Raw genomic sequence first — 15797 nt, 5'->3', positions numbered from 1 at the left:
CGGTCCGTGGTGCAAAAAAGGTTGGGGACCACTGTTCTAAATGACATTTTTGTAAAGTTAAGTAAATAGTAATGTTTGAATTAACTATTGATTTAAGATGTACTGCCAAAACTTGTAATTAGGGGATAAGTCATTTTTGGTTTCATGATGAGTAGTCCTAAAAACTTATACGTGTCTAAAACGTGCTTTAATCTGATTGGTAAGCCAGCTAGGACCACCTTATACATCATGTAAGAACAATCAATATAAATAAAGGTCTGCCCACCAATCAGGTAGGACAGAACAACTAGGCTACGTGTCTGCGTCTGTTATCTTGCATGCATACAGCTGACAATCCTTTGGCTTCATATTCTACATTTGACCTTAACAGAACAAATGACACTATTATATTAAAAAAAATTGTCCCATCCGGGAACTTAATTGCCTGTGGGTAGCCTCTCTCTCTGCCATTCCTAACCGCGCAGTTGTATTGGGTCGTCTGACGTCACGCGCCTCAAAAGACTACAGGTCCCCACGGCGGACAAGCTTAGTATCTGCAGAGGACATGGTCAATTCTTTCAGCTCTTCCCTTTGTTCCTGAAATATAAAAGAAAGCAGAAATGTGAGAAATGAATCTATACATTTTTTTTCTCTTGGAATTAGACCTATAAGGGAAGGAATGGAAAGTAAGTTGTATCCACAAAGAGGAGATGTGTCCAGTGAAGGGTCTGTTATTGTTGGACATTTTTTATAGTTTAGCCGAGCAGTATCAGTGCTGTAAGTGTGTGATAGTTGTTGATAGTAAGGAAGGCATACTGTGCAGAACTGAATTACTCTGTACTTCAGTCTTAATACACAGAAGTTTTCACTACCATAGAGCTGCCATATTTTGATAGCCTGTTGGTTGCTATATAGTCACAAAGGCAAATAGTATGGCAGCTCCCACCTATATGTATGAATGGTAGTGACAGAAGTTGGATGCTATGCAGACAGACAGAGATGCTTTGTACAAATGAAACCAATGAATTTCATTAAGTGACAACATTCTCATCCCACTCATTGGCCTAAAGGCACAGTCAGTGACTCTCAAAATGTTAAAATTCATTTTTTGAAATATTTTTAGCTTTAATGCTACTGAGTGAACACCCTAAGATTTACCTTCTCCAATAGTTAAAAATAATAAATCAGGCCCTGTGTCCATAGTAAGTAAAAGTGCCCGTTGGAGGCAAAAAAGAGAAAATACAGTTGGACTCATTTATCATCTGCTCAGTAACCCATAGCAACCAGTTAGTGATTAGGTCTGGTCAGCTAACTGATTGCAGCAAAAATTTGATTGATCACCTTGGATTACTTTCCAGCGTTAATAATTGCCTCCCTGCCATACAAAATATTTAATGCGGGGCAGAGAGATAGAAAAACAGGCCAAATGCAAAATACAATTTGTTATGGGGCTGATAGCATAAGTAATGGGACAAATGGCCACTAAGTGCTCAAGGGGCAACTAGGCCATAGGGCTGTATTACTGGTAAAAAATTAGCAATACATTGTTTTAGTCCATACTGCCCCTTCCATGTACCCATTTTCCCTCCGTGGCTAGGGCATATAAAGGGAGAGTGCATGAGACATACTAATAAATGTTATTTTGTAAAAGCAAAAAGTATTGGTATTTATTCCGTTATATTCAATTACATGTTAAGGTTAGTACATAAGAGAAGCAGCAGATACCTGGGGGCAAAACTCTAAGGTGCCTGTCAATACTGGCAACAGAAATAAAGTAATTTATAGTGTCGCACAGGGATCCCCAAATGCCCAAATGTAACAATTTTATGGGGCGCCCGACTGAAATAAAAGTGTCTATTTACATGCCCAAATCCTGGCTCTGTGTCTCCCAATCCCTGAGTATGGGGCGCCCGACTGAAATAAAAGTGTCTATTTACATACCCAAATCCTGGCTCTGCGTCTCCCAATCCCTGAGTATGGGCGCCCGACTGAAATAAAAGTGTCTATTTACATACCCAAATCCTGGCTCTGTGTCTCCCAATCCCTGAGTATGGGGCGCCCGACTGAAATAAAAGTGTCTATTTACATGCCCAAATCCTGGCTCTGTGTCTCCCAATCCCTGAGTATGGGGCGCCCGACTGAAATAAAAGTGTCTATTTACATACCCAAATCCTGGCTCTGTGTCTCCCAATCCCTGAGTATGGGGCGCCCGACTGAAATAAAAGTGTCTATTTACATACCCAAATCCTGGCTCTGCGTCTCCCAATCCCTGAGTATGGGGCGCCCGACTGAAATAAAAGTGTCTATTTACATACCCAAATCCTGGCTCTGCGTCTCCCAATCCCTGAGTATGGGGTGCCCGACTGAAATAAAAGTGTATATTTACATGCCCAAATCCTGGCTCTGCGTCTCCCAATCCCTGAGTATGGGGCGCCCGACTGAAATAAAAGTGTATATTTACATGCCCAAATCCTGGCTCTGTGTCTCCCAATCCCTGAGTATGGGGCGCCCGACTGAAATAAAAGTGTCTATTTACATACCCAAATCCTGGCTCTGCGTCTCCCAATCCCTGAGTATGGGGCGCCCGACTGAAATAAAAGTGTATATTTACATGCCCAAATCCTGGCTCTGTGTCTCCCAATCCCTGAGTATGGGGCGCCCGACTGAAATAAAAGTGTCTATTTACATACCCAAATCCTGGCTCTGCGTCTCCCAATCCCTGAGTATGGGGCGCCCGACTGAAATAAAAGTGTATATTTACATGCCCAAATCCTGGCTCTGTGTCTCCCAATCCCTGAGTATGGGGCGCCCGACTGAAATAAAAGTGTATATTTACATACCCAAATCCTGGCTCTGTGTCTCCCAATCCCTGAGTATGGGGCGCCCGACTGAAATAAAAGTGTATATTTACATACCCAAATCCTGGCTCTGTGTCTCCCAATCCCTGAGTATGGGGCGCCCGACTGAAATAAAAGTGTATATTTACATACCCAAATCCTGGCTCTGTGTCTCCAACCAGCGCTAAGATTAAAGTCTTCTCCAAAGCCGATTTTAGGGGAAAATTCTCCAAATTCGCTAAAATTAGTGAGAGGATCAACATCTGCTAGTCTGGGGGGGTCGTCATCCAAATATTTCCAGTCTTTTTACAGCTAAAATAAGGTTTATCTGCCAATAAATCTCTCAGAGGGTCTCTGCTCTTAGCTTTCACTGCAATGACAACCAACCGACTCAACCAACCGACAAAACCAACCGACTCAACCAACTGCCACTTCCATTGTGACATGACAAGTGCTGCCATTAAAGAGGCAGTGTACCCTGCTGATGAGAGAGGTTAATATGGCATTTATTTGCCTTTAGATGTACAGTACATACATAGCATTGCTTTGTATGTGTGGCTTTTTGATTAAGTGCAGTTACTATGCTGCCATATGTGTTGGGAATTGTGGGTTCACAACTGAAATAAAAGTGTATATTTACATACCCAAATCCTGCTCTTAGCTTTCACTGCTATGACAACCAACGGACTCAACCAACTGCCACTTCCCTAGGAGTGAAGTCCCCTCTCATCACATGACAAGTGCTGCCATTAAAGAGGAAGTGTACCCTGTTGATGAGAGAGGTTAATATGGCGTTTATTTGCCTTTAGATGTACAGTACATACATAGCTTATTCTTTACAAAGAGCACTGCTTTGTAAGTGTAAGCTTATAGTAAATTAGCCCTTCTATTACCACAAGCTACACTGTATTTTACCCAGGATGAGACTGTATACTTCAGGGGTGAGCCCTCGCTTTATATGGAGGCCAGGTAGATGTGTGTTATATTTCTTAATAAATGGATGCCAGTGGTTCTTAACCTTGAAACCATGAACTGCCCCAGCCCGGGGTACCTGCAGCGCTTCGTCATTCCGACTTTAACAGAGAAGTCGGCTTCTCACTCTACTGCGCATGCGCCTATTGTGTTAGTCTTAGCGAAACGAAGCCGGAAGGAGGAAGCGCATCGCTACAGGTACCCCGGGCTGGTGCGGTTTTCTCCTAACAGGGGCAGCCTGGGGTAAACATTTTGGCACCCCCAAGTGACTTAGCATTTCCTTGTCCTTTAAACGGATTAACATGATCAGAACAAGTTTTTTTAATGCTTTTTATATTTGACCATGGGACTGTATTTTCTGATATTTTTCTTTTGAATTCCTTCCACCTATGGAATTTGAGCTCTATTATAGCAAATGAGTCCAAAGTTTTAGGCACAAATATGGATCCTCTGTATGGAAGGAAAATTACAGAAAACTGCAACCAGGGAACCATACACAATATGACTGAATGGATCAAAAAATGGCTACAGGGCAAATTTACCTTCACCTGTTACTTTTTCTTTGAAAAATTAATAACTGACCTAAATATATATAGTTATAGTTACATATAATATATATAGTTATTGTCAGTGTAAATTCCTGTTCCATAGTCGGCTGTAGAACCCATATAAGCTGCATCTTTGCTTTGCCTCCTCCAGAGATGAAGTGGTAGAATCATGGCTTTTATACCATTCCCTTGTCTGCTTCTGTCTCTCATCTCTCATGCATGCTCTTCTTAATTTATTTATTTCCTTTATTTTAATTTCCTAGTATTCTCAAGCAATATTGTTCATAAATTAAAAAGAAATAAGAATGAAATACCACACAATCACTCACTGCTGCAGCCTGCAGTATACAGTACTGTATTTGGAATTGAGTTTTATGTACCTATACCGTATTTTGTAAAGCAGGATTTAATATATTGTGGTCACCTAAATCAGCCCATATATTATTTGTTCATCTATACTGAAGAAATTATCTATCTAACCAGGTCCGGACTAGGGGGCAAAATAGGCTGGTATCTTGAGTACACAGAGACCCAAACAGGCCCCCACAGGCCCGTCGTTAATGCCCTACACGGGCCGATAAGCTGCTGAATCGGTCTAAGGGGCCGATATCGGCAGCTAGAATCAGCCCGTGTATGACCACCTTTAAACATGTAATGGTATCTGGGCCTAGTGTAACTTTGCACTGTGTTTTTAAATACAGCGTTAAAAACAGGGTCCTGTAATTTTTATACTATGTCTATATTTTTATGGGAATTGACCCTGGATATCAAGTTATCTGCTAGGCCCTAGGAGATCTAGCAAACACTTAATAATTAGTATTTACAAATAGGTTTCAAGGCTGATTAGAGAGCTTCTTTCACATAACATTTTTCCATGTTAACCATGTTGTTGTAGTTGTTGTGCACAGCAAAGTGATAACTCCTGGTGGAATCAGCCACTTAGACCTGATAAGTAACTTACAACAAAACAGTTTGTGAAATGAATTTAATATCCTCTAGTGGAGTTTATAATAGTAACCATTCCCCATTAAGGTTAGTTGGGTGATGTTTGAGCACCTAAGTTTTCAAACAGATTCTCAGTCGCATTAAGATCTGGGCTTTTAATTGGTTTTTATACGACATTCAACTTTTTGTTCTTAAATTACATTATTCATGGTACTTTGCATTTTTGCTTTTGTATTTTTAAAAGACGGGCAGAGGTTCATTTGTAGGTTCTCATTTTAACAATATTTTAATATGGCTGAAGACAGGGAGCCTTACAACATTATGCAAAAAAGATTGTAGGTATTGTGCAGGTTTATATTTGCACCACACATATTGCTTTGGACGTTGGTGTATATTTACTCCAGTCTGGATTACATAACTCTGTAGCTCCTTTAGTATGATTGTGGCTTTTAAATTTACTTATTGATTGCTCAGAGATTTTTGATGAAGATTTTTTCTGGGCAATGTCTGGGTGGCTTAATGGAACTTCCGCTTTCTCATAATTGAGCCAACAGTGCCCACTAAGACACCAAAAATGTGAATATTGGTTTGCACTATTTTTTTCTAGTTTTTTTAGGATCCTTTTTATTTTAGCTTCAGCAAATATATCCTTCAGATTTACAACTCTGCCAATTCTGTAAAGCATTGGTTTACAAAATATTAGCAACACCCCTCTGCCGAAAAGTACCACGAGACAGAAAACTTCAATAATCTCTCCTGTATCCTATGCTTTATTATTTATATGTTGCCATTTGCTGTTAGCAGTAGTTAACAGACAAAATTGCTCTCCCTCACTCCCTTTTTTCTTATGAGGTTATTTATTGTGAATCTACCGTTGTCTCAACTTTTTCTAATTTCATGATTTTTCAGGCAATTGCCTGGAAAATACTGTACTGTATGGGGAGCTAAGCAGGGCTGGGAGTCAGTGCTTCTCGCTGCTCCAGGAGACTCCTAAGTGGGTGTGTTCATTCCTGTGACAGAAACTGCAGTTGCCATATTTTGTTTATTTATGGAATAACATTTTCAGTAAAAGTTGTGGCCGTTAACTTCTCTGACTTGAAAGGCTTGTTTGGCCCCAGGTTATTAAAACTGCTTTTCTATATGTTCATGTAGAAGCAGTGGAAATCACTACATTTACCAGATTTTTTCATAAAATGAAGAAGTATTTATATAGAATTAGCCCTCAGATGCTTCAGTAAGACAGTTCGTTCTGAGTTTGCTGTGTAAGTCACACCTGAGCGGGTTCATACATTCAGCTTTTGTTTGGTATAAAAACACTAAATCATTGTATGCACCTTTCTGTAAATGAAAACTGTGGAGCAATTTTCAAAAGCCCAAATTATCTAAACTGACACCAGGATTATGTTGTTGTAACACCTTAAAATCTAATAAAGTAAATAAAAAGCCTCTTAAAAATTAATTGATTATGCATAAATTATTTTCCTGGGCAACTCTACAATTTCTGCATTGCACAACCTGCATTGCACACAGTTTTTGTATTGAAAAATGCATAAATATATATTACTACTTGTAGTACAGTTTCTCTGTGCAGTTTGTCTATATCAGAGAATATGCTGTGCAATGTGCCCAGATATGTTCTGTGGTACACACAACTTGTTTAAAAAATGTACTGATGATGATTAAGTTAATTACACAATGTGAACTTATTTGCATGGAGATAAATGAATGCTGTCATATTTAATATCACAGCCTTGAATGGAGAGTTGAACAAACCTCACATATTGCAGCGGCGAGGGCTAATTCAGTTAGCCGGGGCCATTCAGTGTGGAACTGGTCGATGCGCTGTGCATTACATTGGATACGGGTGCCTCTGTGGACTGGGAGGACAAGGAGTGCCAAAAGATAACACCGGTTGGTATGTAGCTTTAAACAGTGATTATAGTTAATAATGACTGAGCTTTCCATTTATGTGACTGGTTATGTTTTCAACTGGTAAAAGGTTAAGGGCATAAAACATATACATAGGTAGACACAATCTAAGCACAGCCCCAGTCCCTGATTCAGGTGAATCCAAAGTGATTTCAAACTTTAAGCTGCAGCAAATCTGACTGTACGCCATAACATTTCTTAGTTTTTATTATTTCAGCTAGTGATATTTGGGTTGACAAGAAGTTGGCCCGCACTGAACCAGCCCTGACCCACCTGCTCTGAGCACTAACTGACCCACCAAGCCATCACTATTTATGTACCCGTGCCCTAACCAGCCATCTGTGATGTCACTGAATGGGGTGGGGTAATATTGCCACAAGCATGTAAATAGCGATGGGCAGAGGTGGGAACAGGGCATAATGATATCATGGGTGGGGTGGGCCAAGGGCTGCCTCCTTTCCTTTCTCTGACCTCTCTTGCTTCTTCTTTCTCTGACTCAGCGAATGGCTACCTGGCCAGGGCCTCCTTGCCCTTCTTGTTCTCTCTTATACTTTATTTTCCTGCAGTTCTACAAAATTCTTTTAGTTAACCTCTGTTTGTTTTTTTGTTATTTCAGATGTTACAGCAATAGCAAGGTTGTGGTCCTTGCTAGCATGGAGTTGAATAGTGTCTTTCAAAATTAAGTACTTAATAGCAAGGATGGTTATTTACTATGCTTAATAAAGCTGCGGGCGACCCTTACCCACTACAAATTGCTGCTGGTGTAATTTATTTGTGGGTAGTGTGGTCTGGATGGAAGCATTTAGGGTTCTCAAAGGGGGGATGCATCGCCACAGTCTGAAAGATCCATTTAGTTGGAAAGGTCAGCAAAACTATTCCTGAGTTAGGCACCCAGTCAAGGCTCAGAGCAAATAGATAAAGAATAGTTTCACACAACTTCCTGGGATATGGTTTTCATTAAATAATTATTACATCTACTTTCAATAAATAATTATTACATCTATTTTTAATAAATAATCATGTCCTTTCTTCACCTGTTCTTTTTTGCTTTAATTATTTTCATATGCTTTATTCCAATAGAGGAGGTGGCATCTTGGGTGCATCTTGTGCATGCCCCCTGTCTTTTTTGTATTTATGTTACCATATGCAAACATGATTAGTCAGGATAAGTAAACATAAAATGTTCCCACCAATCACTTTAAAGGAGAAGGAAAGGCTAATAAAGAGTTAATCTCAAGCTGCAGGCCGCCTTCAGTTGTCTCAATAGTGCCCTTAAGTCTCCCCATATTTCACTTGTTCAGATGATCAGAAGCCAAACAGGAAGAAAAAACGCTGAGCTGTGTAAAGAAAGTTCCCATAATGCCTTGCTCCTGCACAGTCACTCAGACCAAGTGAACATGCTCAGTGTGTAAGAATATGAGTCAGCTTCCTGCTGATTGGCTCAGATCCACATTCCTAAGGGGGGGGCACAACTGGCACAGCAATTACAGACACAAAAAATCTTTTCACAGAGAAGTCAGTGCAGCGTTTCTGTGAGTGCCTATGGCTGTATTTACATAGACCTTTCTGATAAAGCTTACCTTTCCTTCTCCTTTAGGTCTAATGTTCCATGGAGAGACTAGTCGCCCGTGATAGATCTCTGCTACAGTGGTTGACTAATCTTTCATTCGGCAATAGAGGGTGGTGGAATCACTGGTGGAAAGGCCTGTGCATTCTTTCAGTTTTCCAAAGTCGTAGCAAGAGAATAGCCGCTCGCTGTAGCAGAGATCTATCGCGGGCAACTGATCTCTCCGTGGGACATTAGCCTAAAGGAAAAGGAAAGCCTTATCCACTTGGGGGGGGGGGGGGGTGCCAAAATGTTAGTCGAATTTTTATCACTGTTGATAAGATATGAATCTGAAATGAGTAAATTGGATCTCTCAGTCACTCTTTGGTGCTATATCTAATTTGTTTACACAAATGATTTTACTGCCTAGAATTGTTCTTTTAAATGGCATTCAAGCTTGACATTTGATTAAGAACAACCAACAGCAAATTATTATGGAAAAAATAATTCACTGAAAATGGAAGTTTAATTTACTTCATGTCATAAACTCCTTGTCTTCCTTGATCCTACATGTCAGTACACTTAGGGACACATTTATCAAAGTACAATTTTCGTACCCTTAAAAAGCACAATACAAAAAAATATTATCAAAAAAATTTTTTTTGTATTGTGCTTTTTAAAGTACGAAAAATTCGTATATGATTGTTCCGTATTTTACGATCGTAAAATGCAGGAAAACCTTTCTGACTTTGATCCTTGTGTGCATGATTTTTGAAGTCTCCCATAGGACTCAATGGCACTCTGCAGCTCCAACCCGGCCCAAGGAAAGTCTCCCATAGGAATCAATGGCACTCTGCAGCTCCAACCTGGCCCAAGGAAAGTCTCCCATAGGGCTCAATGGCACTCTGCAGCTCCAACCCGGCCCAAGGAAAGTCTCCCATAGGGCTCAATGGCACTCTGCAGCTCCAACCTGGCCCAAGGAAAGTCTCCCATAGGGCTCAATGGCACTCTGCAGCTCCAACCCGGCCCAAGGAAAGTCTCCCATAGGGCTCAATGGCACTCTGCAGCTCCAACCTGGCCCAAGGAAAGTCTCCCATAGGGCTCAATGGCACTCTGCAGCTCCAACCTGGCCCAAGGAAAGTCTCCCATAGGGCTCAATGGCACTCTGCAGCTCCAACCCGGCCCAAGGAAAGTCGCCCATAGGGCTCAATGGCACTCTGCAGCTCCAACCCGGCCCAAGGAAAGTCTCCCATAGGGCTCAATGGCACTCTGCAGCTCCAACCCGGCCCAAGGAAAGTCTCCCAGTATGATGAATTAAACAATATCTTCAAAGGTGAATACAGGTATTTAAGTGAAAAACAAATAGATATGCCAAGCACAAAAGACTATTTACCAGCAATATATTTTAATACTAGTGTGTGCCCATTTCTTCATATCAAGGCAGGGTCATTAAAAAAAAACAGGAATGATTGTAAATACTGCTACAGGTATGTACAACCAATGAAGGCAGGCACGACTGTTGCTATGAATTTGCCGGAAAATATGGGTGCAAAACCAAATTGGGACAATACAGCTGGACTTGTAAAGACAACACTGTAAAATGTGGTAGGTATAATACATGGACCACTAAGAGCTGGCAAAGAATCCAAACAAAATATATAACAACAGTGCAATCCAAAGTGGCTCCAGTGCAGTTTCAAAGAGTCATAGCTTCCTTGTAGTAAACATTGCTGTTCTCGAGATTTCTCTATGCCACATATGAAGAAAGAGACTACAGTTTTTTTTAACCAAGCTGACCTTCTAGTACAATTAAATTAAAGCCTGAGATTCTACTGAACTGTGTTTAGCTTCCGCTGGTCAGACCTACAACAGCCAATTTGAAGGCTTTGGGAAGGAAGTCAGTTGCAGTAATTACAATGAATTAATTCCAGGAACAGCCGGTGTCTCCTGAAAGATGGTTACTCTAGTTACACGAGTTATCTGTGCTTTATATTTGGTAAACATGCATTTCAGGCACATTTACAGTAGTACATATATCTCTATACTGTATATACTAAATTATTTTTCTATTCAGCTTTCTGAAGACTCCATGAATAAGTAGGACAATAAACAATGTTGTAACATGCTGTAACAATGTTAGCACATTCATTTTACTAAGTGCTATAAAAATACAGAATTCACCTTCAAAATCCTGACCTTGGAGGATGAAAACTGGCCAAGCATGTACAGTACATGCTAATTATATTGTCGAAAAAAGTCATTTTAGAGTATTATTGGTACGTGTACGCTGGCCCACTCATATGTATGCACTAGGAATATTGCTCAGTCATGCCAGTGCATGGTTGGTGCAGATGCAGCTTCTCTCCCTGCTGTTCCAGTTGTTGGGTCCAATGGTGTCTGCTGCGCAGTTCAATTTTCCTTACCCTTTCCTGCCTATGTTAGTAGTAAACTGCATGTATACATGGGTGGTGGTGGCTTAAGTCCTGAATTATCTTTCTGTGGGGCACATGGAGGCACTGGAGGCACATTGTACCACGGGATTGCACCTTGGGTTCAGGCTCTTTGTGTAAACAATTAGAACAATAGGAAGGTGGCCTTATGATGCGTTGCCCTTGTATGCCCTCCAAGGCCTCCATCTGTTTGGCCCATGGGCCAATTGGTCAGAGAGCAAGCTATATCAAAGTATATATGGCCACTAAGTTTACTGGTTGTCGCTTTGGCAGAGTCAATTACAGAAATGTAAAAGTTGTTTTGATTGGCATAAAAACAAAAAAAAAACATAGGCATGTGATTTGGAATATCTGATTAATGGCATCTGGACTGCAATGGCTGCACTCCTGTGGATGTTAAAACACTATAATAGGGATCTGGGGCCCTTGTCCTGTTTAAAACAAAAGGTCCAAGTCATGGTCCCCCCATATATCAGGGTACAGATTATTTATTTTCCAGAAGGAAATAGAAAATGTGTGTCATTTAGATTTATAGATAAAGCTGGGTACATATGGGCCAGTAAAAGCTGCCAATTTGGCCCCCCGTGTATGGAGGGCTTGGTCCTGCCTTCCTGCGACAGGCAAGGACTGCATCATCACAACCATAAGGTCCTCACCCAATGTGTCACTGTACTCCTGCAGGGGCCAACAATCATATCAGTATGATTTGGCCCTGCCCATGGATGGTCAACTAGGAAGGACATCAGCTTGTCTTGGTGAGATCGAAAGCCAGTAGAGGACATATCCATCAATGTTACACATTGGGTCAGCAGGGGTGTCAAGCACTGCAGCCATGGACCCCAGATCACCTCAGACATCTTTGGGCAGCCCTGGGACAGGTATGTCAGTACTGACTGGGAGGGTATAATTCACCAATTATTGCCAAAAGATGAGAAATGGAGGAGCTGTAGACTTCAAGTAAAGTAATATAGCATTTTGTAGCGTTATAGAGGAGTTCAAGTCCCAGGTTATGGGGCATAATCAGTAAGCATACCAGTGGGGACTTGTTACATAGAACATTCAGGGTATAGGAGGTATATTACAGCACTTCTCCCTAGAAACATTGAATGAGGGAACAGTCCTAGAATACATGACTGTAACAGCCCACATCTTGACAACACTTTACAAACTGATCAGAGGTCAGTGGGTACAACTTCAAAAGTCTATACAGTGTAAGATACACTCGATAAAGAAACTTTACTTGTATGTACCTGTGTCGGACTGACATGGTTATAGCAGGAACCTGCTTTTCAATGTCTACCAACAGTTCCTTATCAAGATCCGGTATATCTCCGATCTATTTTTCTCATGATTTGGCCATAAGATGATATAAAACCAGGACATCGGTTTGCTGAGGTCCTCAATTCATAAATATGAATCAAGGGTAGAGTCCACTACTTCATTTGGCCTAGTTGGAAATTAAGTTCTAAAGGCATGCCAAAGTTGAAGATACCGGTACCAGAAAAACATAGACTGAGGTAGGTGGTGACTATCTCTGAGGGTCTGAAACTGCTGTATATCCCCTTTTCAGCTATGTCATGTAGAATTTAGATTTCCTGGGTGGCCCAACAGTTAGTACCTGGTAACACATTAAAATGTTGAATAGACCCATTTCCCCACAGTGACATCCAAAGGGACCGTACGGGTTGCACCTTTTGCAAACGCTTAAGGGTCTTTAAATGCTTGGGCAACTGTGACCATTGTGGTTGTGGTCATAAAAAATGAGGAGGTTCCGCCAAGGCTTCCATTGAGCACTGCACTGTGGCCTTATAATGATGCCCCCACATGTGGATCCACTCCCCTGGCTCTACATACCAGTATGCTGATCAGAATGCTCTACACTACAATGGGAACCCCCAACTGTGATACTGCTCCTACTTTTTATGTAAATGTGTAATTAGCTCACTTTCAACTAGAACTAGTTTTCCAAAAGACTCTACAACTGACACTAGGTTGTTGGCAAGGTATATTGACTCCATGATTAGTTTAACATCTCCTATAGGCTAGACTTGCCTTCAGTGCATGTCCCCATCTTGCTTGGGATAAATGTTATCAAACATGTTGCTTTTTCTAAGCTTCTGCTGAATTATTTGTAGTGAATGGAGCAAATAAAACAATATGATATTGTCACTAACATTCATCATTCACCATATTTATATATAAAAGGGCTGTGGTTTATTTGCCATTTATTTTCCACTAAACAGGCACTGAGGTATAAGGGTACTTTTCTGCATTTCTCTCATCATATTGTTTGTGTCCGTTTAAGGGAAAACACTCTTTAACAATGTGCCAATAACAGCGCATCCTCCTATGCACTGATGGTTAGTGTTCATGTTTCGGGCTCTGCCCTATCTTCTTTTCACATCCTGCAAAACAATTAAAAAATAAAATATATTAGTAGCTACTATCAATCTATCTACGATCTATCTATCTATCTATCTATCTATCTATCTATCTATCGAGCACATTGGTTGTAGATATCCTGTCAGACTGACACAGTCATAACCGTTGATCCTGCAAATGATGTGCCCTGTTTCACATAAGCACTACCACAGATGCAGATCCGGTCTGGATATAACGTACAAAAGTTTTATGGAAGCTGCACAGGACTAAGAGGAAGCAGGTACTGTGCTCCCAAAAAAGAGTACAAAAACTGGTTTATAAAAAGAGTTTATACATTATGTACTCTTGTGTTACAGCGAATTAATACACAGGTTTATCAGTACATATTATACATTATAGCAACATCCAAAAGAAACCTTTGTGCACTTACTGATTGAAGCAGCCTGATGAAATATCTTTGAAATGATCGTACGGGTTTTCTGTGGACAGTACAGCAAAGCACAGCCAACAGAAGTCTTTGTTACATTTTCTACAAATCATCTTGTTGCAGCCGCCATCTTTCTGTAGAAGTAAACATGCAGTGGGTACTATTAAGAAATTTATGGTTTATAGGTTGCGCCAGTTTAATAAAACAATTGCAGGCAGTAACACAATGCTCCCAGGGACTTGTAATCCACTGGAAGGTTTGATGCAACTGATTTGTATGCACACATACTGTATAACTAACTATTATTCTTTAACAAAAAATGGAGAGTCGGGCAAGGACTTAGTGCTAAAGGTTGCAGTTTGTTCCTTGACTTGCCTGGATACTGGCATTGCAGTTTGGGCACTGCTGGGTATTTGTCTCCAGCCATTCAGTAGATTTTCTTTCCACTGCTTTTAGTATCTTATGCTTGCCATAGCGCTTCTCCAGTAACTTCTTACCAGCCGCATCTGCCTCCAGGTATTCCTCACGCACTAAAATTAGCTTTTCTGGGGTGAACACTGCAAAAAAACAAATGAAATGAATTGCTTTTACATAGGTTGAAAAAAAAATTGACCTTTAATATCTAAGTGAAACCTGCTCCATTTGAAGCCTCATGAATTTGCCTCAGAGAGGGAAAAATTCCATTCAGACTCCAAAGTGACAAATGGACTAGTCTCTGGATCACCTTTCTACTAAGAGCTATTTTCAGTAGCCCTGTATTTTCTGGTTTGCTAAAAAGCCATCCAATCTCTGAAGCTATCTACTGTAATACATAGTAACATAGTAAGTTGGGTTGAAAAAAGACATACGTCCATCAAGTTCAACCATAATGCCTATATATATAGGCTATATATATAGCCTATATATAACCTGCCTAACTACTAGTTGATCCAGAGGAAGGCAAAATGGTAATGTATCAGCCAGTGTGAATTCCACAACTTCATAACTCAGTGTAAAAAGCCCTTTCTGAATATTTAGATGGAACCTCCTCATGTTGTGATGACCCCCAACCATAAAATTATTCCTAAGACCATTGGAAATATGTGTTTTCCCATAGTCTTGGGCTACCCCAGTGAAAGGGTCATTCGACCCCCAAAGGGGTGGCGACCCACAGGTTGAGAACCACTGCTTTAAGCTCTTTTGAGCAGGTGTATAAAGCTACTTATTCTACAGTGCTGCAGAATATGTTGGCCCTTTGTAAAAACATGTTAATAATAATAATGAAGTCATAAGTCATTTCTTTTAGAATCACATTGTTGCCATAGCTCTTTTTCAGTAACTTCTTACCATCGTGGTCCTCCTCCAAGTCTTCCTCAACCAGCTTTTCTGGGGACAATATGAAATGAAAGCCAAGTGAAAATGACTGTGTTTGCAATGTAGCAGGACCAGCACTCCCTTGGTAAAAAAAAGGGGATTTTAGACTTACCGGAAAATTCCTTTCTAGTAAGCCCGGACTGTTATTGCACACGTAGAGGTTTTGTCTTTCTTTCACCTCTTGAGGCAGTCAGAAGAACAAGACTCCTCTTTCCCAATATATGTGCTGGCTGTGCCACTACTTACCAGATCAATGTAAAGCTCAGACAGGTGGAGACAACACAGTAGAAAGATGAGCAAGAGACAATGGCAAAAATGATAGTGAAAAATGAATAGACCCAAGACCATGTACTGAAAACCGGTGAGACTAACCGGTTAGTCTAAAATCCCCTTTTCTCTAGTTGGCCCTCCTGTCAGTGCAGACATAAG

The 15797-nt window shown here is 40.7% G+C and overlaps 1 protein-coding gene across 8 annotated transcripts in view; it reads right to left on the bottom strand.

Moving 5' to 3' along the window:
• Window positions 1-11660: 11660 nt before the first annotated feature.
• rnf14.3 (ring finger protein 14 gene 3) overlaps window positions 11661-15797 on the bottom strand; it is a 44743-nt gene continuing 40606 nt past the window's right edge. For 5 of the 8 annotated variants that reach the window (XM_031898801.1, XM_031898802.1, XM_031898800.1 and 2 more), the window contains 4 exons: window positions 15342-15380; window positions 14391-14572; window positions 14019-14149; window positions 13402-13611 (listed from right to left, as the gene is read on the bottom strand). In XM_031898801.1, the coding sequence (XP_031754661.1) occupies window positions 13605-13611; window positions 14019-14149; window positions 14391-14572; window positions 15342-15380 (359 nt within the window). In that variant the 3' untranslated portion in view covers window positions 13402-13604. Of the gene's footprint in view, window positions 13612-14018; window positions 14150-14390; window positions 14573-15341; window positions 15381-15797 lie in introns of all 8 variants that reach the window. The other 3 variants (XM_031898795.1, XM_031898796.1, XM_031898797.1) reach the window with 2 other exon arrangements.

Source organism: Xenopus tropicalis, chromosome 3 (assembly GCF_000004195.4).
Source record: "Xenopus tropicalis strain Nigerian chromosome 3, UCB_Xtro_10.0, whole genome shotgun sequence".
NCBI classification, from domain to species: Eukaryota; Metazoa; Chordata; class Amphibia; order Anura; family Pipidae; genus Xenopus; species Xenopus tropicalis.
Note: the sequence above shows the minus strand (reverse complement) of the source record. Positions and strands in the feature narration are given on the sequence as shown.